General features: G+C 46.3%; 1 protein-coding gene across 1 annotated transcript in view; it reads right to left on the bottom strand.

Moving 5' to 3' along the window:
• The window catches only part of LOC102929897 (opsin-5), a 41,249-nt gene that overhangs the window by 13,494 nt on the left and 9,485 nt on the right, over positions 1–18,270 (bottom strand). Inside the window, exons 2-4 of the mRNA XM_007059843.3 lie at positions 12,644–12,731; positions 7,839–8,001; positions 5,619–5,746 (exon numbers count right to left, since the gene is read on the bottom strand). Coding sequence (XP_007059905.2) covers positions 5,619–5,746; positions 7,839–8,001; positions 12,644–12,731 — 379 coding nt within the window. The remainder of the gene's footprint in view (positions 1–5,618; positions 5,747–7,838; positions 8,002–12,643; positions 12,732–18,270) is intronic.

Genomic DNA, 18,270 nt, shown 5'->3' with positions numbered 1-18,270 from the left:
GAAACTAAGCAATTAAAAATATGCTGAGATTAGACATTTCCTAGTGGAAAATGCACAAGTGCATTACAGGAAGATAAGCTTAAGAAGTCACACAACCAAGTGCAGTAATAATCTAGAGAGCAGAAACAGAAATTACAGAGGGAAAAGATGCTGGTACCTGGCTGGTTTTTAATGCCCAAATTTAATCTTTATCTTTTTTCCCCACTTTTTGTGATAATTTCTGCAGTTATACAAAGTGATCCCATAAGCTTTGAGTTGGCTGCTTTAACTGATGTGACTTCTTTCCAGTGCTATCTCTATGAATTGGACTGTTAGCCTGTAGGGACAATCTGCTTTGTGGCTGCCAGTCATGCATCTGCAAAAGCATGCAAGCAAGTCAATGTGTCCCCGCACAGCTGCGGCAAAGCAGGGGTTTGCATTGTGAAGAATGGAGGCACCACAAATTTGACAGAAGTATTAATGAGAAATCAGCTGAAAGCTTGGCTCTGACTTTCATCTAGTAATATGCTAAGTAACAGTGGCATTTCTCTTGTGTCCTTCATTTCTTTCAAAGTACTTTACATACAAGCAATTAATTATTGCAAATCCCTAAATGGTAGGTCACTATTTATTATCTCCATTATACAGCTGGCAGAAGCACAAACAATCAAACAACTTCTGCCAATGTAACACAGGGAGTCATTGGCAGAAATGGGACTAGAACCCAGGCGTCCCTGCTCTAGCTACCACTTTCCTTACCACTAAGCGCTAGGTTCTCCAAAGAGATCGCAGAAGGTGAGACTTCAGAAACATGAGATGTACCTTCCTTGCATGTGAATGGGCATTTTGCACATGGAAATTGGATAACTCCTCCTGTCAGTATTTGTGTATGTGCCATCACACCACTGGGGTCTGCAAAAGTGTGAATTTGGCAGGTGCCTTGTGCCACTCAAGTCAGAGAATGTGGCCACTGGTGGCATTTGCCAAGCAAAGTTCTATAGGAGGTTTTGTGGGTTTTTTGTTTGTTTTGTTTTTTTCCTGCAGAATTTAAAATTTGCTTCTCTTCTTTCGGTGCTGCTTCCTCCCACTGTGTGGCTGGGATGAGCGAGTGTAGAAAAGAAAAAGATTGAGAGAGGAAATGCCAAACATGTCTGCTAGAACAGAAAGGCACATTTCCAACCTGTCTGGAGGTATGTGCTCCCGAGCGGGGCAAAGGCAGCTGCCGATGGTGGTTTAAGGCTCAGGGGCTGCAGAAGCTCACTACCCCCGTCTGTTCTTCAGGTACTTAGTTGTTACCAAGCAGGATATCAGTTTAGTCACTTAGCTGTATCTGGATTCCTACAAGGTACATGGCATGTTCTGCTAAGCATACAGCTCCCCAAAGGGCTCTAGCCTGCTTACTGGAGTCAATGTCAGAACTCCCCTTGACTACAATGGAGCAAGATCAGGCCCTAATTACCCAGCATCATGGCCTCCTTTGAGATGCTGCGTCGTAGGCTGACCTGGACTTCCCTTCCCCAGGCACACCACTTCAGAAAGACGTTAGTGTGTGTATAAATCACCAATCTACCAAACTCAGCCAGAAGATGGATGCCACTGCAACGAGTGACTGAAATCCAGCTACTTGTGTCCTTCCCACTCAGTATCCATCCTGGGCTGCTGCAGGGGGAATTTATTGGAGAACTTGTCTGCAAATCAAGTTAATATTGTTGGTTTGTATTATATCCATATTTGTTTGTAATCCAAATTCTGTGAAGATACATTGGTTGGCAAGTTCAGCAGTCTAAATGAGAAAATGCAAGTAATCCCTCCAGGACAATATAAAAACATGGGGTACGTTTACAGAGAGGTGTCTGGCCCTCAGCTCTTCTTTTGTGGGTGCAATTTGTACCCAGACAATGAACAGCAGGTGCAAATCTAAGTACATGTCTCTTTAACTGCCTGATTCACACCCAAATTTGGTGTGTTGCAAGCACTCAAATTAGCATCTACAACTAATGTCCAGGCAAAAATAATGCAGGTGAAAATTGTGCTGCAAAAGGGAGTTGCCCCATGGCAAATTTGGCCCCACAGTGTTAATTATTTCCCAGTGTTATATATTGTGATAAAGTTCCTCCTCTACCTTGGTGGGTCTTCTGCTTATTAGTGGATTTGCTCGCCTCGGAGCTTCACAGCAGCCCTCGGTTTGGCCGTTTTTGTGAACCCACAGTCCAGGTCAACTCCTCCTGTGTCTGACCAGGAGTTGGGAGGTTTGGGGGGAACCCAGACCCGCCCTCGGCTCCGGGTTCCAGCCCAGGGCCCTGTGGAATGCAGCTGTCTAGAATGCCTCCTGGAACAGCTGTGCGACAGCTACAACTCCCTGGGCTACTTTCCCATGGCCTCCTCCCAACATCTTCTTTATCCTCACCATAGGACCTTCCTCCTGGTGTCTGATAATACTTGTGCTCCTCAGTCCTCCAACACTACACGTTCTCACTCTCAGCTCCTAGTGCCTCCTGCTCCTAGCTCCTCACACGCACCACAAACTGAAGTGAGCTCCTTTTTAAACCCAGGTGCCCTGATTAGCCTGCCTTAATTGATTCTAGCAGCTTCTTGATCAGCTGCAGGTGTTCTAATCAGCCTGTCTTAATTGTCTCCAGAACCGTTTAGAGACAGAGTTTCATGCCACACCTGCATGAGTCTGGCATACGCTCACTACTGTGTGCCTATGTATAAAGATATAGGCTCTGGTTTACTCAGATTATGCTTCATGATGCAATGTACTTAGAATACAACCCTCGAGGAGTAACGTTCCCACTGGGATGAAGCCTGGGCAGGTTATTGTCCTACATTGTGAAACTCACCCCTCCCTGCCCAAAGGCTGAATGGAAGTGGGAGCACTCTGTGCAGCCGCTAACTCTCGTTTGCTGTTCTAGAGCCCGTCTCAAACCCCTCCTGTTGGGGGTGGGATGTTCCTGGCCCCTGCATTTGTGCAGTTGTGGATCCAGTGGCTCATCCTTCAGCCTTCCTCAACTGCCCACTGCACTGGCCTTCTGGAGCAGGCAGGGAGCCCCTCTCCGTAGCACACAGAGGATTCAAAGGCTCCCATAGGCAGCTGGTCTTCCTGAGGCCCCCATAAGTGACCCCACTGTGGGGTTTAAGTAGTGCGGAGAGTGAATGTTACCCACAATGACTCCATCTGCCATCCAACCTTAATTTGTGGGTGGGAAGTCTCCCAGGCTTCCCACTCATGTGATTATGAAAACAGCTCTGACTCCCTAGTGTTTCCTGGCCCTGATATGGAAGCTGTTTCCTTGGCATTAGCTAAAGCACACCACTTTGCCAGAAAAGATTCAAGTAGTTTTTGCAGCATTCGGCTGTCTTTTTATTGGTGCCCCAGGGCTCGTTGCCCTGACTGTATGTAGGAGCAGTGCTGGTTCCTGGGCAGATGCTGTAGCATGAGCCTTTCCCTCTGTGGAAAATAGCCTTTCTAACAATCAACTGCAAATGAACAGCTAATGATCCCAGCAGCCCCCAAAACTTCCCACCCCCTCACCCATCTTAGCCCCTAACAAGTCCCTATCTTCTAACATATGATTCTGCCAGCCTTACTCACATGGGCTAGTCTCTGACACTGCAAGTGCTTCCACTGATTTCTGAGAGACCACTTGGAGTCAGGTACTACTCCATGTAAATAACGCATTGGAACTGGGCTCTCGATAAATGCATATGCCCTGTATTGTGCCCTGAAGGTCAATTGACCTGAGCCGTTTCAGACTGAGGGCCCTTCATGAAAATGTTCTGTTGCTAACTCCCTCTCTTTTAAGTGGAGGCACTCTCCAAAGTAGGAAAGCCCCAAGAAAGCTAACCTCCATGTTTCACATCGGAATACATGAGACAAAAGGTCTATGAGTTCACTCTATTGGGGGCGGGGAGGAAGGCCCAGACGTTCAGAATTATGAGTGCTCATCTGGGCACCTAATTTGGGTCCACAGCTAATAATCATCCTCCAAAATGGCAATAAGCATTTACATGTCCAATCACAATAATTGTGTGCACAGACTAGGTGTGCAAATGCATGCAAACTTGTGCAGGTACAGTCCTAAAAATCTGGGCCTAGAATACATTTTTGTTTTGCTATCTCTGCAGTGTAATCTGTCAGAAGTAGGGCCCTACCAAATTCATGGTCCATTTTGGTCAATTTCACGGCCATAGGACTTTTAAAATCCTAAATTTCATGATTTCAGCTATTTAAATCTGAAATGTCATGGTGTTGTAATTGTAGGAGTCCTGACCCAAAAAGGAGTGTTGTGGGCTGGGGGTACGGACACCTTTCCTTCTGTGCTGCTGCTGGCAGCGGTGCTGCCTTCAGAGCTGGGTGGCTGGAGAGCGGCGGCTGCTGGGCCGTCACTCTCTGACCATCCAGCTCCGAAGCAGCCGCGCAGAAGTAAGGGTGCCATGGTATGGTATCGCCACCCTTACTTCTGCACTGCTGCTGGCAGGGCGCTGCCTTCAAAGCTAAGTGCCCGGCCAACAGCCTCTGCTCTCCGGTCACCCAGCTCTGAAGGCAGCGCAGAAGTGGGTGGCAATACTGCGACTCCCCCCTAAAATAACCTTGCAACCCCCTTGCAACTCCCTTTTGGGTCAGGACCCCCAGTTTCAGAAATGCTGGTCTCCCCTGTGACATCTGTATAGTACAGGGTAAAAGCACATAAAAGACCAGATTTCATGGTCCATGACACATTTTTCATGGCCGTGAATTTGGTAGGGCCCTAGTCATTAGGATCAGTTTGGATAAACCCTGCCTTGACTGTGAACAATTATGGGGGCTGGGCTATGATTTTCTTTTTATTTCTGTCTTGCACAACACCAGCCATATGGGTAACATTCAACTAAAAGATGGTGATTATATCTGAATAACCCTTAGACCGAGAGCCATAAAACAGGGAACTTCCTAAATCAGATGTGCAGCATTTCCACTGTGCAAGAACAGAGTCCGTCATGCCAAATGTATTTAACACTAAGGTAGGAGCTCACACATGCAGCATAACTGTCTTTATCTGCAGCCCAGCACTCAGACTGGTGTGAAATTGCCAGCCCCTGAGACGATCCATGAAATCCTTAAAACCAAAAGCCACACAGAAAAGTATGGGCAAAGGGGCAACAACCACACTGGCACCCCTAGGAAATGGCTTTTGGAAAGTAACTGCTGGTCCATAGATCTCTGGAAGCAGTGATCACTCAGCTGACACCCCGTCGTGTGTACAGTTGGTACATGGCAAGGACACTGGAGCTTTAACACATCGCCCTATTTGATTAGGGGCTGTGAAATAATACATTTAACTTGCACCCACCCACACTTCCAAGGACCTGCTGCATTGATTGTATGGCGCCAAACAGTAAATGGGATAGTGATTAATTTACATATGCAAATTAGAAGAGGAAAAACAAGTAGCTATGGTATTATTGTTTGGGTTAATGAGAGTAATTTAAAATGAATATGTTCCGTAATGGAGAGCTTATCAGGGGGCTGCTGCCAAGAGATTTATGACTAACCTAAGTTGTGAAAGAATGGGGAAGATGGAGTGGGGTTACTGGAAGTAATAGCCAGGAGGGCAGAAGTGGAGAGAGTAACATGGGTTACACATCCCAGCACCTACCACATGCTGGATAACAGACCTTCAGGCAGCAAACCGTGCTTAGCACTGTCAGGCTGGTAAGACTGCACAGGCCAAAGAACATGCCAGAGAATGCATAGAATGTGCACATCGCATGGTTAAACAGCCATCTGGAAGGGAAAAGTCATCAGGTAAAATCGAAACCTTCACGTTTACACCAAGTGCTGAGCTCGCAAGGCTTGTGATTCTGTTGAGAGGGAACTTGTCTGAGTTGCTTTTTGCAGTTCATGAAGTCACATGGGTATGACCAGACACCAGTCAAACCAGACGCCCTATTACAGAAGTTTGGTACCACTCCAGCTCATGGTTTGACACAGAAAGCAAAACTACCTAAGCGGTAGAGCTGGGCTCTAGGAGGCTGTGCTGGTGGATGCAACGGAATGGGGAAATAAATACCTAGGACCTGATTGTCGAAGGAGTTGTGCATGTGGGTGTGCCCCTACGGTACACGTAATTACCGTGGCTGTGAGCACAAACTGAGTCATTGGGAATGCAAATAACCATGATTAGCTAGTCCCGCATGCAGTTGAACACACAAGCTGCATGTACTGCTTTTTAAAAATCTGGCTCCAGAGCCTTCTGTATATTTAACTGAAACAGTTTCACTCTTTGCACATTACTGCCTGAGTGTCAGTTTTAAGGAAGTAGTAATAATGTTTAGCACTGACATAGCACTTTTCAGCCACAGACCTCAAAGATCTTTACAGAGGATGGTTAATATCAGTAGCCCCATTTTACAGATGGGGAAATTGGTGCCCAGAGAGGCAAAGTGACTTGCCCCAGGTCACACAGCAGGTCAGTGGCAGAGCTGGGAATAATCTCACGTCTCTTGACTCCCAGTCCTGTGTCCTAACCACTGGTCCATGCTACCTCCCTCAAAACAGAAAGGTGATAAGTCAGTTTTGAAAGGACGCTGCACATGGCTAAAAGGTTTTATCTTAGCAAAGCTCATTTTTAATATGCTGCAGCACCTGCTGGTACATACTGTACAAGTCCCACCAGCCCCCGGTCATGGGGTGGAGCCAGAGTAGAGGTCTGCTTGGGCCTAATTTTAAAGCCCGACCTGGACCCAAATCTGACCCGAGCACAGCCAACCCCAACCCAACTGGAGGATGTCAGGTCAGTTCTGAAAATGATTCCACCTGAATCCAACACTTTGCCCTGAACCTGTGTTGGCACTGCCACCTAGTCCTTGAGGGGTGGCCTGGGCCTGGTGGGGGCTTCCTGCGCTCTATGCCCCATGGCCACGATCTGTCTCTGGCTGCCTCCTGGCTGAGGGGTCGGGCTGGCGGCTGTGTGTGCTGTGTGTACTGCAGAGAGATGTGCTGCGACTTGTCAGCGTGCTCGCTCTGCAGCACACACAGAGAGCAGCGAGGTGATGACAGCCAGCAGGAGTGGGGCACGCAGCCACCTCGCCTACCCCCCGGCCAGCAGAACGGTGAGCAGAGATGAGCCAACCCGAGGCTGAGAGGGTCAGGTTGTTTTCATACCTAAACCGAACCTGACACTTATGGTCAGGTCCTGCAGGGTTGCAAGGCTCTAGAGCAGGGGACCTACAGCTGATGAGCCACATGTGGTTTCTTTGGACCACGTTTGTGACTCTCCCTACTGCCCCATGGGGACACATTCCCACAACGCCACACGGATTCAGATAGACTCCAACCTGCAACACCAGGCATTGGTCAGATTCATGGCTGGGCTCGTACCTCTCGCTGAGCTGTGGGGAAGGGAGGTGCACTGTACGGCAAACCAGAGGAGGCTGAACAAGGGAGCAGCATGAGCCAGTGCAGGGGACTAATTGGAGCTACTATCTCTGAGAGGAGCGTATGTGGTAGCCATAGAAGGGCCAGCAGCACTAGCCTATGTCTTGGGTGGGGGGGAGTTGCTGAGGGGAGGCGAGGGATGGCTCTTCCTGCTGAGGTGGCTCATATCTGATTATATTTGGCTCACTTCCTTGGGAATGATCCCTGTTCCCAGTGCAGGGTATGAATTCCTATTAGGAGAGATCTGGGGCCCAACTCTGCTCCCAATTACACTGGTGTAAGTCCCTTGCCTTCAGTGGGGTTATTTCAAATTTACATCGGTGTGATTGAGCTCAGACTTTGGCCCCTAGTCTTCATTCCTTCTCCAGGTCAAGGCAGGATTTGCAAACTGACACCCGCAGAAATGCCCGTTAAATGCAATGCTATGCAAATGAACTACCTGTGTGCAAAGAAGGATGGCGTGGCCAAAGGGAAGAGGGTCACCGTCATGCCCAGGTCACTGATAGCCAGGTTCACAATGAAGAATTCAGCAGGCTTCAATATGGATCTCTTCCGATAGGCCACCAGCAAGAGCAAGGAATTTCCACAGAGAGAGACTATGCCTGAGAAAAGGCAGAGAGAGACAGACCCAGTATAGGATACCCAAGCTCACTAGCAGCAGTGCAGTGCATGACATAGGGACAAGGAGGGCACGTGTGCAGGTCTCACTTGCTAGTCACCTACTATCCTCAAACACTGATGGGTTGTGTTTATTTGGCAGCCGTGTATGTGCAGAGATGCCGCTCACTGCATGTATGAATGTGTAAAGGGAAGAACAGACAAGGATCTCACACACACATTTCCCACTTTAGAATCTGTGGGTCCCTATAATGCTGTGGGTCACATCCCTTCTTAATTGCCAACCAGGACTTTGAAACATCCAAGGAGAAAACTGCTTCTCAGCTTTTACCCAGAGTCCACTGCGTGCTGGTGCAGGAATATGGAGTGTAGTGAGTATGTGGGGAATACTCAGCCAGGACAGACATGATCAATAAAATACCTGGCTTTGTACCTCTGCTACATCAGCACCTTGTGCAATGGTAGTAAGCGTTTGGCAGGTAGGCTGGCTGGAGACAAGAAGCAGGGTTTTATATGGACTGCTCAAGCACTCGGTCCAATCTGTTTGTTCTGGCTCTTGGAATGATATAGTTCACACTGGGCATGCTCCTTCCACACTAACATTACCTTGTCTCTTCTGCATAGTCATGGCCATTCTAATAACTTGGTAACTGCCCTTTCAGTTTGCTTTAAGGAGCTCTAGGTAACCAGATATAGGGCAAGAGCCAGGCAACTCTCCAAGCTCTCCTGGAAATATCATTGTCCCTCTATACAAAAGGCGGAAGTGTCTTCAGGCTTTTCAAGGCTGGTCACCTCCTGGTATATGATCTGCTTCCAGGACTTGCTGTACTTGGCAAAAAGAGTGTCTTCAGCTGGCACAGTGAATAACAACCATTAGACACCCAAAGGCAGGAGGCTGCCTGAGCACTTTTAGAGCAACTTTAAATGGGACTGTAATTGTTAGATGCTTTTGGGGATGGGGCAGCAGGCAGAATGTCAGTGAAACAGACTCTGGGAACAGAGTCCAGGCAGAGCTGAATTCCTGTGGCTAAAGACAGGGTGCCTCCAACCCCTTCTAGATGGATAAAGAGTGTGAGCTTTGTGACAGTGTTGTTATGATGGTGATGCCAAGAAGCTGAGTATGTTCCGCTTTTAATTTCTTCCTGGTAATATCTCTAGTGAGTCTGTGCTGTACAATATTGTGTTTGCAACATAAACAAGAAGGACATTATGAAGATTAGGGTAAATCCAGCCTAACCAACAGGAAAAAGCCATTTGTTGTCTTGGGATGTATTTAGAACAAGAGTGGTAAATAAACGTTCATACCCAGGGTTTTCTTCGTCTGTTAAGTAACACTAAAATAATTTTCCTGTGTATGTGCAAAGGAGAACCTAGCTACTCAAGGGGCAGGTTATGTGGGACTGGAATTAATTCCCAGTGGATTAGCTTGTAAATGAAATATTATGCTTACAATTACATGCCAAAGCTGTATAATGGCTAATATAAACATGTTCTCCTCAATAAGTAGGACTCCTGCAGGGGAGACTTGCTCTCAGATACATAGTTTTTGAATGCTTTTTATGGGTCACTTAAGGGGAAATAGTTTGCAAATGCATATCCTTGCTTCCAGCACTGCTAAAGGACTCCTCCACAAAGCTATTTTGACTCCTTCCCTCGCCTCTTCATTAGCTGTATTCTACTAGCTTTATTATCTTCTAGGATCTTTCTTAGCTGCATGCAAGAGCTGCTAACTTTCTCAGTCTTACCTCCTCCAGCTAGCTCAGAATGGCATGAAGCAGACTGGTTTTTTCCATTTCTGCCACTTCATTATGTAAGCGGGTGTGTTTGTTTGTGTGTCTGTTTCCATATGCGTGTGTGTGTGTGTGTGTTTGAGTGCTCTGGGGTGCACACGTCTCCTTGTGTGTGTGTGTGTGTATGGTCATTTTTGTAGTCGTGTGTTTGTGTTTCTGTGTACTCCTGGTGCGGTTGCATGTGTACCTGTGTGTTGTACGTGCACTCTTTTGTGTGCATTTCTGTGCATTGCTTGCACACCTCTCACCTTACAGAGGTCGAAACATGGGACACAGAGTGGGCCAAAGGCCCCCATGAATGTATGAGCTCAGGTGTTTAAAATGACATGGGATCCATTTCTTCACCATACGTTCAGGTAAGATTTCCTATGACTTTGCTTTGCGATTGGTTCCTGGTTTCTGAAGTGAGTTTTCTCTGATAGTAAAAGTGGAAGATCACCACATTTGGGTGGAGTGGGATGGAGGAAAATTAGGATGTGAAATGCAGCATCCAAGGCAGGGGTGTGGGCAGACTGGTCCTTCCCTCCCTCGCTTTGACTGGGAATCAGCTACTGCAGTGTTGCTAACCTCAAGCATTCAACGGTCATGAGTCGGGCCCCTAAAAATCAGGAGGTTTAAACAACCCGAACAAGCTAGGTTGTTTTTCTTTTGCCTTATGGCTGTTGAGCCTTCCGGGGGCACTTGGGTCACATTTTCAAGCTTTTCCTCCACCACAAGAGCCAGAGACTTTGTTGAAAGGGGCGATTTACATGTAATCACATGGCTGCACGGGGCTGGGCTCTGTGAGAAACACCAGATGTCACAAGACTCGTGATTAAATCTTGAGCGCTGGCAACGCTGCTGTTGGGAATCTTTTGGCTTTAGAATAAACTGCCATCTAAACACACAAGAATGAAAATACAAGGACTTGACCAGCCTGGGTTTAAGCTGTGGGAAGGGTACAGAGGAACGGCACAAGGCAGGCTTGTTGGTCAGGGGACAAAATTCTGACCCAGCAAGTGGCCTTTGAGATGTAGGGCCTGGGTGATCCATGTCTAGGTCGGGAGCCCATGCCTGATCGGACGCCCTGGGTGATCACTTTATGTCACAAACTCTTTTTTCCAGAGGCATCCAAGCCATTAATCCTTCTCTCCCTGACAGCAGAGATCCTTTGTTCGGTGCATCATTAAGCATCTCCTAGCCACAGACAGAAGACATGCTGATTAATTTACCTTGCTAGCTATTGAAACCTGAAATGGTCAAGTCATTGAGAAGGCAGCTGTGTGGGACAGTGTGTCAAACCCTGCTTTCAGTTAAACTGGTAACTCTACTGGCTACAATGGAGTTATTCCACTTTTTCATAGAATACCAGGGTTGGCAGGGACCTCAGGAGGTCATCTAGTCCAACCCCCTGCTCAAAGTAGGACCAATCCCCAATTTTTGCCCCAGATCCCAAATGGTCCCCTCAAGGATTGAACTCACAACCCTGGGTTTAGCAGACCAATGCTCAAACCACTGAACTATCCCTCCCTGAGAACAGGATCTGGCTCTATGAGTTCTGGGGAAGCCCAGCATTCGTTTGCAGATTATCCTTCATTTTCTTTCAGGATTTATTCACCTCTCCACACACCACAGTGTGTACCACAGGGCTTCACCCACAGCTCACACTCATTCCTAGAGCTGGGCGAAGAGAGCTAATTTCTTTCCCAGAGGATTTCAGTATTTTGACATTTGGTTTTGTTTCAGTGAGGAACTAAATAAAAAATTCCAACATTCTCTTCAAAAGCGAGTGGAGCCCCAGCCTCAGGGTGGTCCACCTGGTGAGCTGCCCTGCAGTCACAGACCCTGCAATCCCTGGAGTTCCCATCCCCAAGGCAGTCTGCAGGGGCATCCTGCCCCAGAGCCACACGCCCTGGAAATTCAGGCTCTCCAATGGTGCACCACGTAGCTGCCCAACAACCAGGAGGACAAGCTGGCAGGGAACCAGGCAAGCTTCTTACAGAAACCCCAGCTGAATCCCATTGGCACTTTGGCCAAATCGAACCATCTCCACAGAACATTTTGATTTTGCGGAATTGACAAATTCTGCCAAAACATTGTTTTATTGGAATTTTGCTGGCCAGCTTTTCTCCTTACTTTCCTCACTGTTATTTTTACAGACAAAACACTGCTTGTCTTACTCATGTGAGCAGCAGCAGCCCCATGGGAATCTATGGCATTGCTCACTTTAGCCAAGATTAGGCCTTGTCAAAGCATATATTTACACCTCAGTTTCGCTTATTGGCTTTCAGATGTCACCAGTGCCTCCTGTTGATAGTGAAGAGCAGCTCAGAGGTGTGCACACTCCTTGAGCTTAATGCATTTTGCATGCTTGAAGCTAATAATAATGCTAAGTATCTGAGGCCTGATCCTGTTCCCAATGGCTGGCTGCAGTAAGAGTTGTATCAGGGCCTTATATTTCACTCTTCAACTTTAAAGCATTTTAAAACATGAATATATCCTCACAAGCCTTTGTGAGGGAGATATGTATTATTAGCCACATTTTGCACGTGGAGAAACTGAGGCCCGGAGCACTGATGTGGCTTGCCCAAGGACCCAGAGGAAACTGGTTTCAGGAGTAGAACCCAGAAAGTCCTGTGCTCATGCCACTCATCTGTGATGGAGGAGAGTGTGAGTGGGGTGAGCGCAGATGGACCCAAGGGATATGGAACACTTTTCTGGAAGTAATAAACTATTAGTGGACGTGAATGCAAGGTGCCTGAATCTCCCTGTGACAGACATGTCAGTAGCTTGTGCCATGCCATCCTTGATGGAGATGGGTGTGAGATCACCTGCATAAGAAGAAGTCTTTCCTTACCAAAGAGCAAATAGAGTGTGCCGAAAATCAGGTCTTCTCTCTCTGATAAGGTGGACGTGAACGCTGAGGAATCGGAGGCATTTCCCATCTGCAAAACAGAATGCAAATGTAAGGGGAGGTGAATTTTGGTTAGTTAAGGAATGTTCAGTTTTCCCTCTTCCTAGGGGAGCATGGCTGTTGGAAAGACACATTTTTGGCATGAGGCCTTCCTCAGGCTGTGGATAGACAAAAGTCAGTGGCTGGAAACTGCATGCACATTGCATGGACGCTGTGAATAAAGGGAGTGGTGCAGTTAATACAAAGTGTGGTGCTCAGCTAACTGGCCCTGCAGTGGGCTGATGATAGGATCAGGCTGGACTGCGTAGCTGCTGGTCATCTCACTCAGAGCATGGTATAGTTAATTACAAATTACACTGACTAGCTGCAAGTTAATACTTTTTAAAAGCATCTGACTTGGATATTTCACATGACAAAAAGGCCACTCGCTGATTCAGTTGCCATGTTCCTCTCCCTGGGTGAAACCTGGCCCCATTTAAGTCAATGGGAGTTTTGCCCTATTTTAGCAAAGTGGTTTTATATCAAGCATCTTTCTCATCTGCCAGTGGGATACATTAGGTCCTGACGTCCATTTGTTGCATGTGTTAAACTCATGAAGATCGCAATAGACTATACATGCAAGGTGATGAGTAGAAACTAAAATTGAAGGGCTAGGTTTTCAGCCAAGCCCAAGGCAGCCTCCAAATATGCATGGCCACTTCTTTGCATGTGCAAAACCCTAATTTCCACCTATCTGCCTGGTCTCTGCACACTGATAGCCATTTGCACATGCAAAATACCCCCAGAATCACTTTTGTTAGGCCAATCAGTTGCTCATACAAAGGTGGTTGTGCTGAAAACATGGCCCTGAGTGGCTGGTTATAACTTTCTGCCCACACAGGCAAGAGGTTGGTTATGGTATACATAAAATACAAATCAATGTCTTTCTGATGGATAGATTTATCTGCCACAGTTGGAGAAATATAGCACCTAAACCCTGGGAAAGAGAAAACTGCTATGTTTCCTTTGGCACCTTCTGCTTCTCACTCTCCCTTCCCTGTTTATTTCCTGAAATTCTATAAGCAGAGGAGTTATAATATTGGGGGCCTATTGTGTAGTTTTCAGTACCACTTTTCAGCGGTTCGTCCATCTGAGATAAACTGAGAAGCCAGACCTGAAAAGGAGCTCTGTGTAAGCTCTAAAGCTTGTCTCTTGCACCAGCAGAAGTTGGTCCAATAAAAGATATTACCTCACCCATCTTATCTCTATGAACTGAGAAGCCAACAAATTTATTATACACAACTCTTTCAGGAAGAATGTCAAGCCCAAGGTTCTGTCTATTGTGCATGGCCACTAAACGGCTAAGAGCTACCTGCCTTATCTGTGAATACAACAACCACCTGCAAAAAGGGTGGGAGTGTAATTCCAGGAGGCATATTTGCGCCCACACAAATGTAATTGTGCATCTACAGTTAGGTGCAAGTGCAAATATTAGCTCTTGTGGGCATGGAGCAGGTAATTAGTTACCCACACACCAATACTTATGAATTGCTGGTGCAAAATAGCAGACTCAAACATTGTGGGTGCAAATTTTGAGCCCATACCTTTTGCTGGCACAAATCGTATCTGCAAAAGTGAGGCCAGCCAGCTGGAACTGTACTCCCCAGATTCTACTGCACTTACCAACAAAGGTTTGCTCTCGTATCCTTGTCCAAAATTTTCCTGCCCTCACTGTTGTGCACTGTGATAACCTGGCCTATAAGTGGCTGCATTTCACTGGAGCTGTTTCTATAAAATGTGGGGTATTTTGGTATGAAGGCCCCTATGGAAATGTAGGAATGTATGACCCCCTGGTCACATCACCCTATCCTGCCTCCTACTCCACTTCATACCAGACTGCTGCCTCCCAGGGGACTTAGGGGATACCAGGGTAATCAGTGCCCACTGCAGTGTTGTGGTATTTGTGGTGTGGACAAAGCTGGAGACTGGACTGCAACCACACATGCCACTGAGCAACATTGTTAGTTGTCTGAAAACATAGGCTCACTTTGCAGTGGCAGTCAAAACAGCTAACAAAATGTTAGGAACCATTAGGAAAGGGATAGATAATAAGACAGAAAATATAATGCCACTATATAAATCCATGGTACAGCCACACCTTGAATACTGTGTGCAGATCTGGTTGCCCCATCTCAAAAAAGATATATTAGAATTGGAAAAAGTACACAGAAGGGAAACAAAATAATTAGGGGTATGGAACTGCTTCCATATGAGGAGTGCTTAATAAGACTGGGACTTTTCAGCTCAGAAAAGAGACCACTAAGGGGGGATATGATAAAGGTCTATAAAACTATGAATGATGTAGAGAAGTAACTAAGGAAGTGTTATTTACCCCCTTCACATAACACAAGAACCCAGGGTTCATCCAATGAAATTAATAGGCTGCTGGTTTAAAACAAACAAAAGGAAGTACTACTTCACACAACACACAGTCAACCTGTGGAACTTGTTGCCAGGAGACGTTGTGAAGGCCAAGACTTTAACAGCGTTCAAAAAAAGAATTAGGTAAGTTCATGGAGGATAGATCCATAAATGGCTATTAGCCAAGATGGTCAGGGACACAACTCCATGCTCTGGGTGTCCCTGAGCCTCTAATTGCCAGAAGCTGGGAGTGGACGACAAGGGATGGATAACGTGATAATTGCCCGGTTTTGTTCATGCTTTCTGAAGCACCTGGCATTGGCTATTGTTGGAAGACGGGATGCTGGGCTAGGTGGATCATTGGTCTGACCCAGTATGGCCATTCTTACGTTCTAATCAGGCAGTAACCACTTTCTGTCACTATTGACTTGAGCTGGATTCAAACTGACTCCTCTGTTTCGAAAGGCTCCCCAACCCATTGCCTAGGCCCAGAATCATCCAATTCCCTTCTTTTAAACTTTCCTGTTCCTGAGCTTCCTGGTTTCATCCAAGAACCGAGCAGAAATACAGTTTTCATCATATACAGCCCAGACAAACCCAGGTGCACTGTGAAACATGCAAGAAAGCCTGTTCCTGGGAGATTCCCACTGCAAAGACATTCAGGACTATTGGATGCTCCTCTGAGCTGAACCACTAAACCTTTTTCAGATTCACTTGCAGCTAGTACATAGTAGCCAGTTCTGTCAAAGATGGTGGACCACCCTTGGAGTTAGCATGAGGAAGGTCCTTGTTGAAGGCCAGCTGCTGATCTGGTCTGAGCTCCCCTGGGTAAACGTTATTTGCTAAGGACTGATAATGTACTCAGCCCTGTGCAGGACAAAACCAAAGACAGGCCCTGCCTTCAGCAGTTTACACTCTAAGCATAAAAGAAGGGGTTAACTCCTGTTCCATTTAAGTCAAAGGAGTCAAGATTTCACCCAAGATGCTCAGGAAGACCCAGAGGAAGAGGTAGGTTTAAGGTTCGATCCAAACCCCACTGAAACCAGTAGGAGTCATTCCATTGATTGCACTGGGCTTTGGATCAGGCCCTTACCTGTGAGCAGTTGTCTTACTGTGGGGTTTGGGGTTTGTTTCTGTTAAGCTGATGGCATGTTAAAGGTTGTTAGCCTCATGGACTATGTGGGTCTGTAGATACTTCCCCCGAACAACAAGGATTACACAATTTTTGTCCTCCGGTTTCACCCACGTCCTCCCTCCAGCCAAACAATCAACTTTGTATTCAGTTAAAGAGTGTATCCTGGATTGAAAGGCAAACAGCTAAAGCGCTGAAGGCAATTTAATAATATGGTCTCTGGTTAAGTCTCCATAAGCATTGTATAAAACTTATTTTGTTGATGTTGCTTGATTACTCTTGTCATAAATATAAAGGGAAGGGTAAACACCTTTAAAATCCCTCCTGGCCAGAGGAAAAACCCTTTCACCTGTAAAGGGTTAAGAAACTAGGATAACCTCGCTGGCACCTGACCAAAATGACCAATGAGGAGACAAGATATTTTCAAAGCTGGAAGGGGGAGAAACAAAGGCTCTCTCTGTGTGTGTGATGCTTTTGCCGGGAACAGAACAGGAATGGAGTCTTAGAACTTAGTAAGTAATCTAGCTAGATATGCGTTAAATTCTGTTTTGTTTAAATGGCTGATAAAATAGCTGTGCTGAATGGAATGGATATTCCTGTTTTTGTGTCTTTTTGTAACTTAAGGTTTTGCCTAGAGGGATTCTCTGTTTTGAATCTGATTACCCTGTAAGGTATTTACCATCCTGATTTTACAGAGGTGATTGTTTTACTTTTTTTCTTCAATTAAAATTCTTCTTTTAAGAACCTGATTGCTTTTTCATTGTTCTTAAGATCCAAGGGTTTGGCTTTGTGTTCACCTATGCCAATTGGTGAGGATTTTTTATCAAGCCTTCCCCAGGAAAGGGGGTGTAGGGTTTGGGGAGGATTTTGGGGGGAAAGACTTTTCCAAGGGGGCTCTTTCCGGGTTATATATCTGTTAGACGCTTGGTGGTGGCAGCAATAAAGTCCAAGGGAAAAAGGAAAATAGTTTGTACCTTGGGGAATTTTTAATCTAAGCTGGTAAAAATAAGCTTAGGGGGTTTTCATGCAGGTCCCCACATCTCCACCCTAGAGTTAAGAGTGGGGAAGGAACCTTGACAACTCTCTTTAAGCACTTTTGTGATGGGTGTAGTACAAGAACCTGTGCAAAGTAGAACAGAATGTTCTGCCCCGTCAAAACTGCTGTTTGTTCATTAACTCAGTTTACCTAGAAATCCAAGGCCAGATCTCCATGTGATGTGAATCAGTCTAGCTCTACAGCTATCCACAGCTAGGCCAATTTACCCAGTTGAGGGTGTGGCCCCAAGTTTTAGAAAAGCAAGACTTTTCCCACAGGAAACAAATTATGATAATTCTTCTCTTGCAACAAATGGGCCTTAATTTTTATTTTTCATTTAGGACAATGGGATGCCAATAAAGAACACAATACCTCCACATCTTTATTCTCTTCCGGCCTGTGCCTGCAGCATCTGCCATGACCCCATGTAGCCTGCAACCTTGCTGCCTCCTTCAAATCCCTCTTAAAGGTTCACTTGGTGAAGGTACCCTCCAGCACTGACCTGTCTTGCTTTCACCCACCTCTATCACCAGATTACATGCTGCAGTAACAAACAAACGATGCCATTTTATTCTGAAATGATTCACTCCTGTCTTTACCTTTGAAAAAAAGAGACCTACTTGGCTGAGGCCACCCAGAGAGGGAATGACAGAGCTGGGAAAACAGCATCAGGGCCTGATTTTCACAAGTGTTTTGCACCAACAGTTCCTGTGGATTTCAATAGGAGCAGAGATTGCTCATCACCTCTGAAACCCAGACACCAAGAAGCTCTCATCACTGTGGGCCAGATTTTCAGGCACACAATATGTGGAGCATATGCTTGCGCACCCCGATTTACACCTGCAAACGTCAGCACACATGCATGCATCAGTGTAGAAAATCTGAGACTATATCTCTAATATATACAGGGCTAAATTGTGCTTGTCCCTTCACACAGATGCACAGTGGTGCAGGAGAAGGATACAAGGAGTCTGTCCCACCTTACAGAGTGCATCTCAGAAC

This window comes from Chelonia mydas, chromosome 13 (genome assembly GCF_015237465.2).
Source record: "Chelonia mydas isolate rCheMyd1 chromosome 13, rCheMyd1.pri.v2, whole genome shotgun sequence".
Classification (NCBI taxonomy): domain Eukaryota; kingdom Metazoa; phylum Chordata; order Testudines; family Cheloniidae; genus Chelonia; species Chelonia mydas.
Note: the sequence above shows the minus strand (reverse complement) of the source record. Positions and strands in the feature narration are given on the sequence as shown.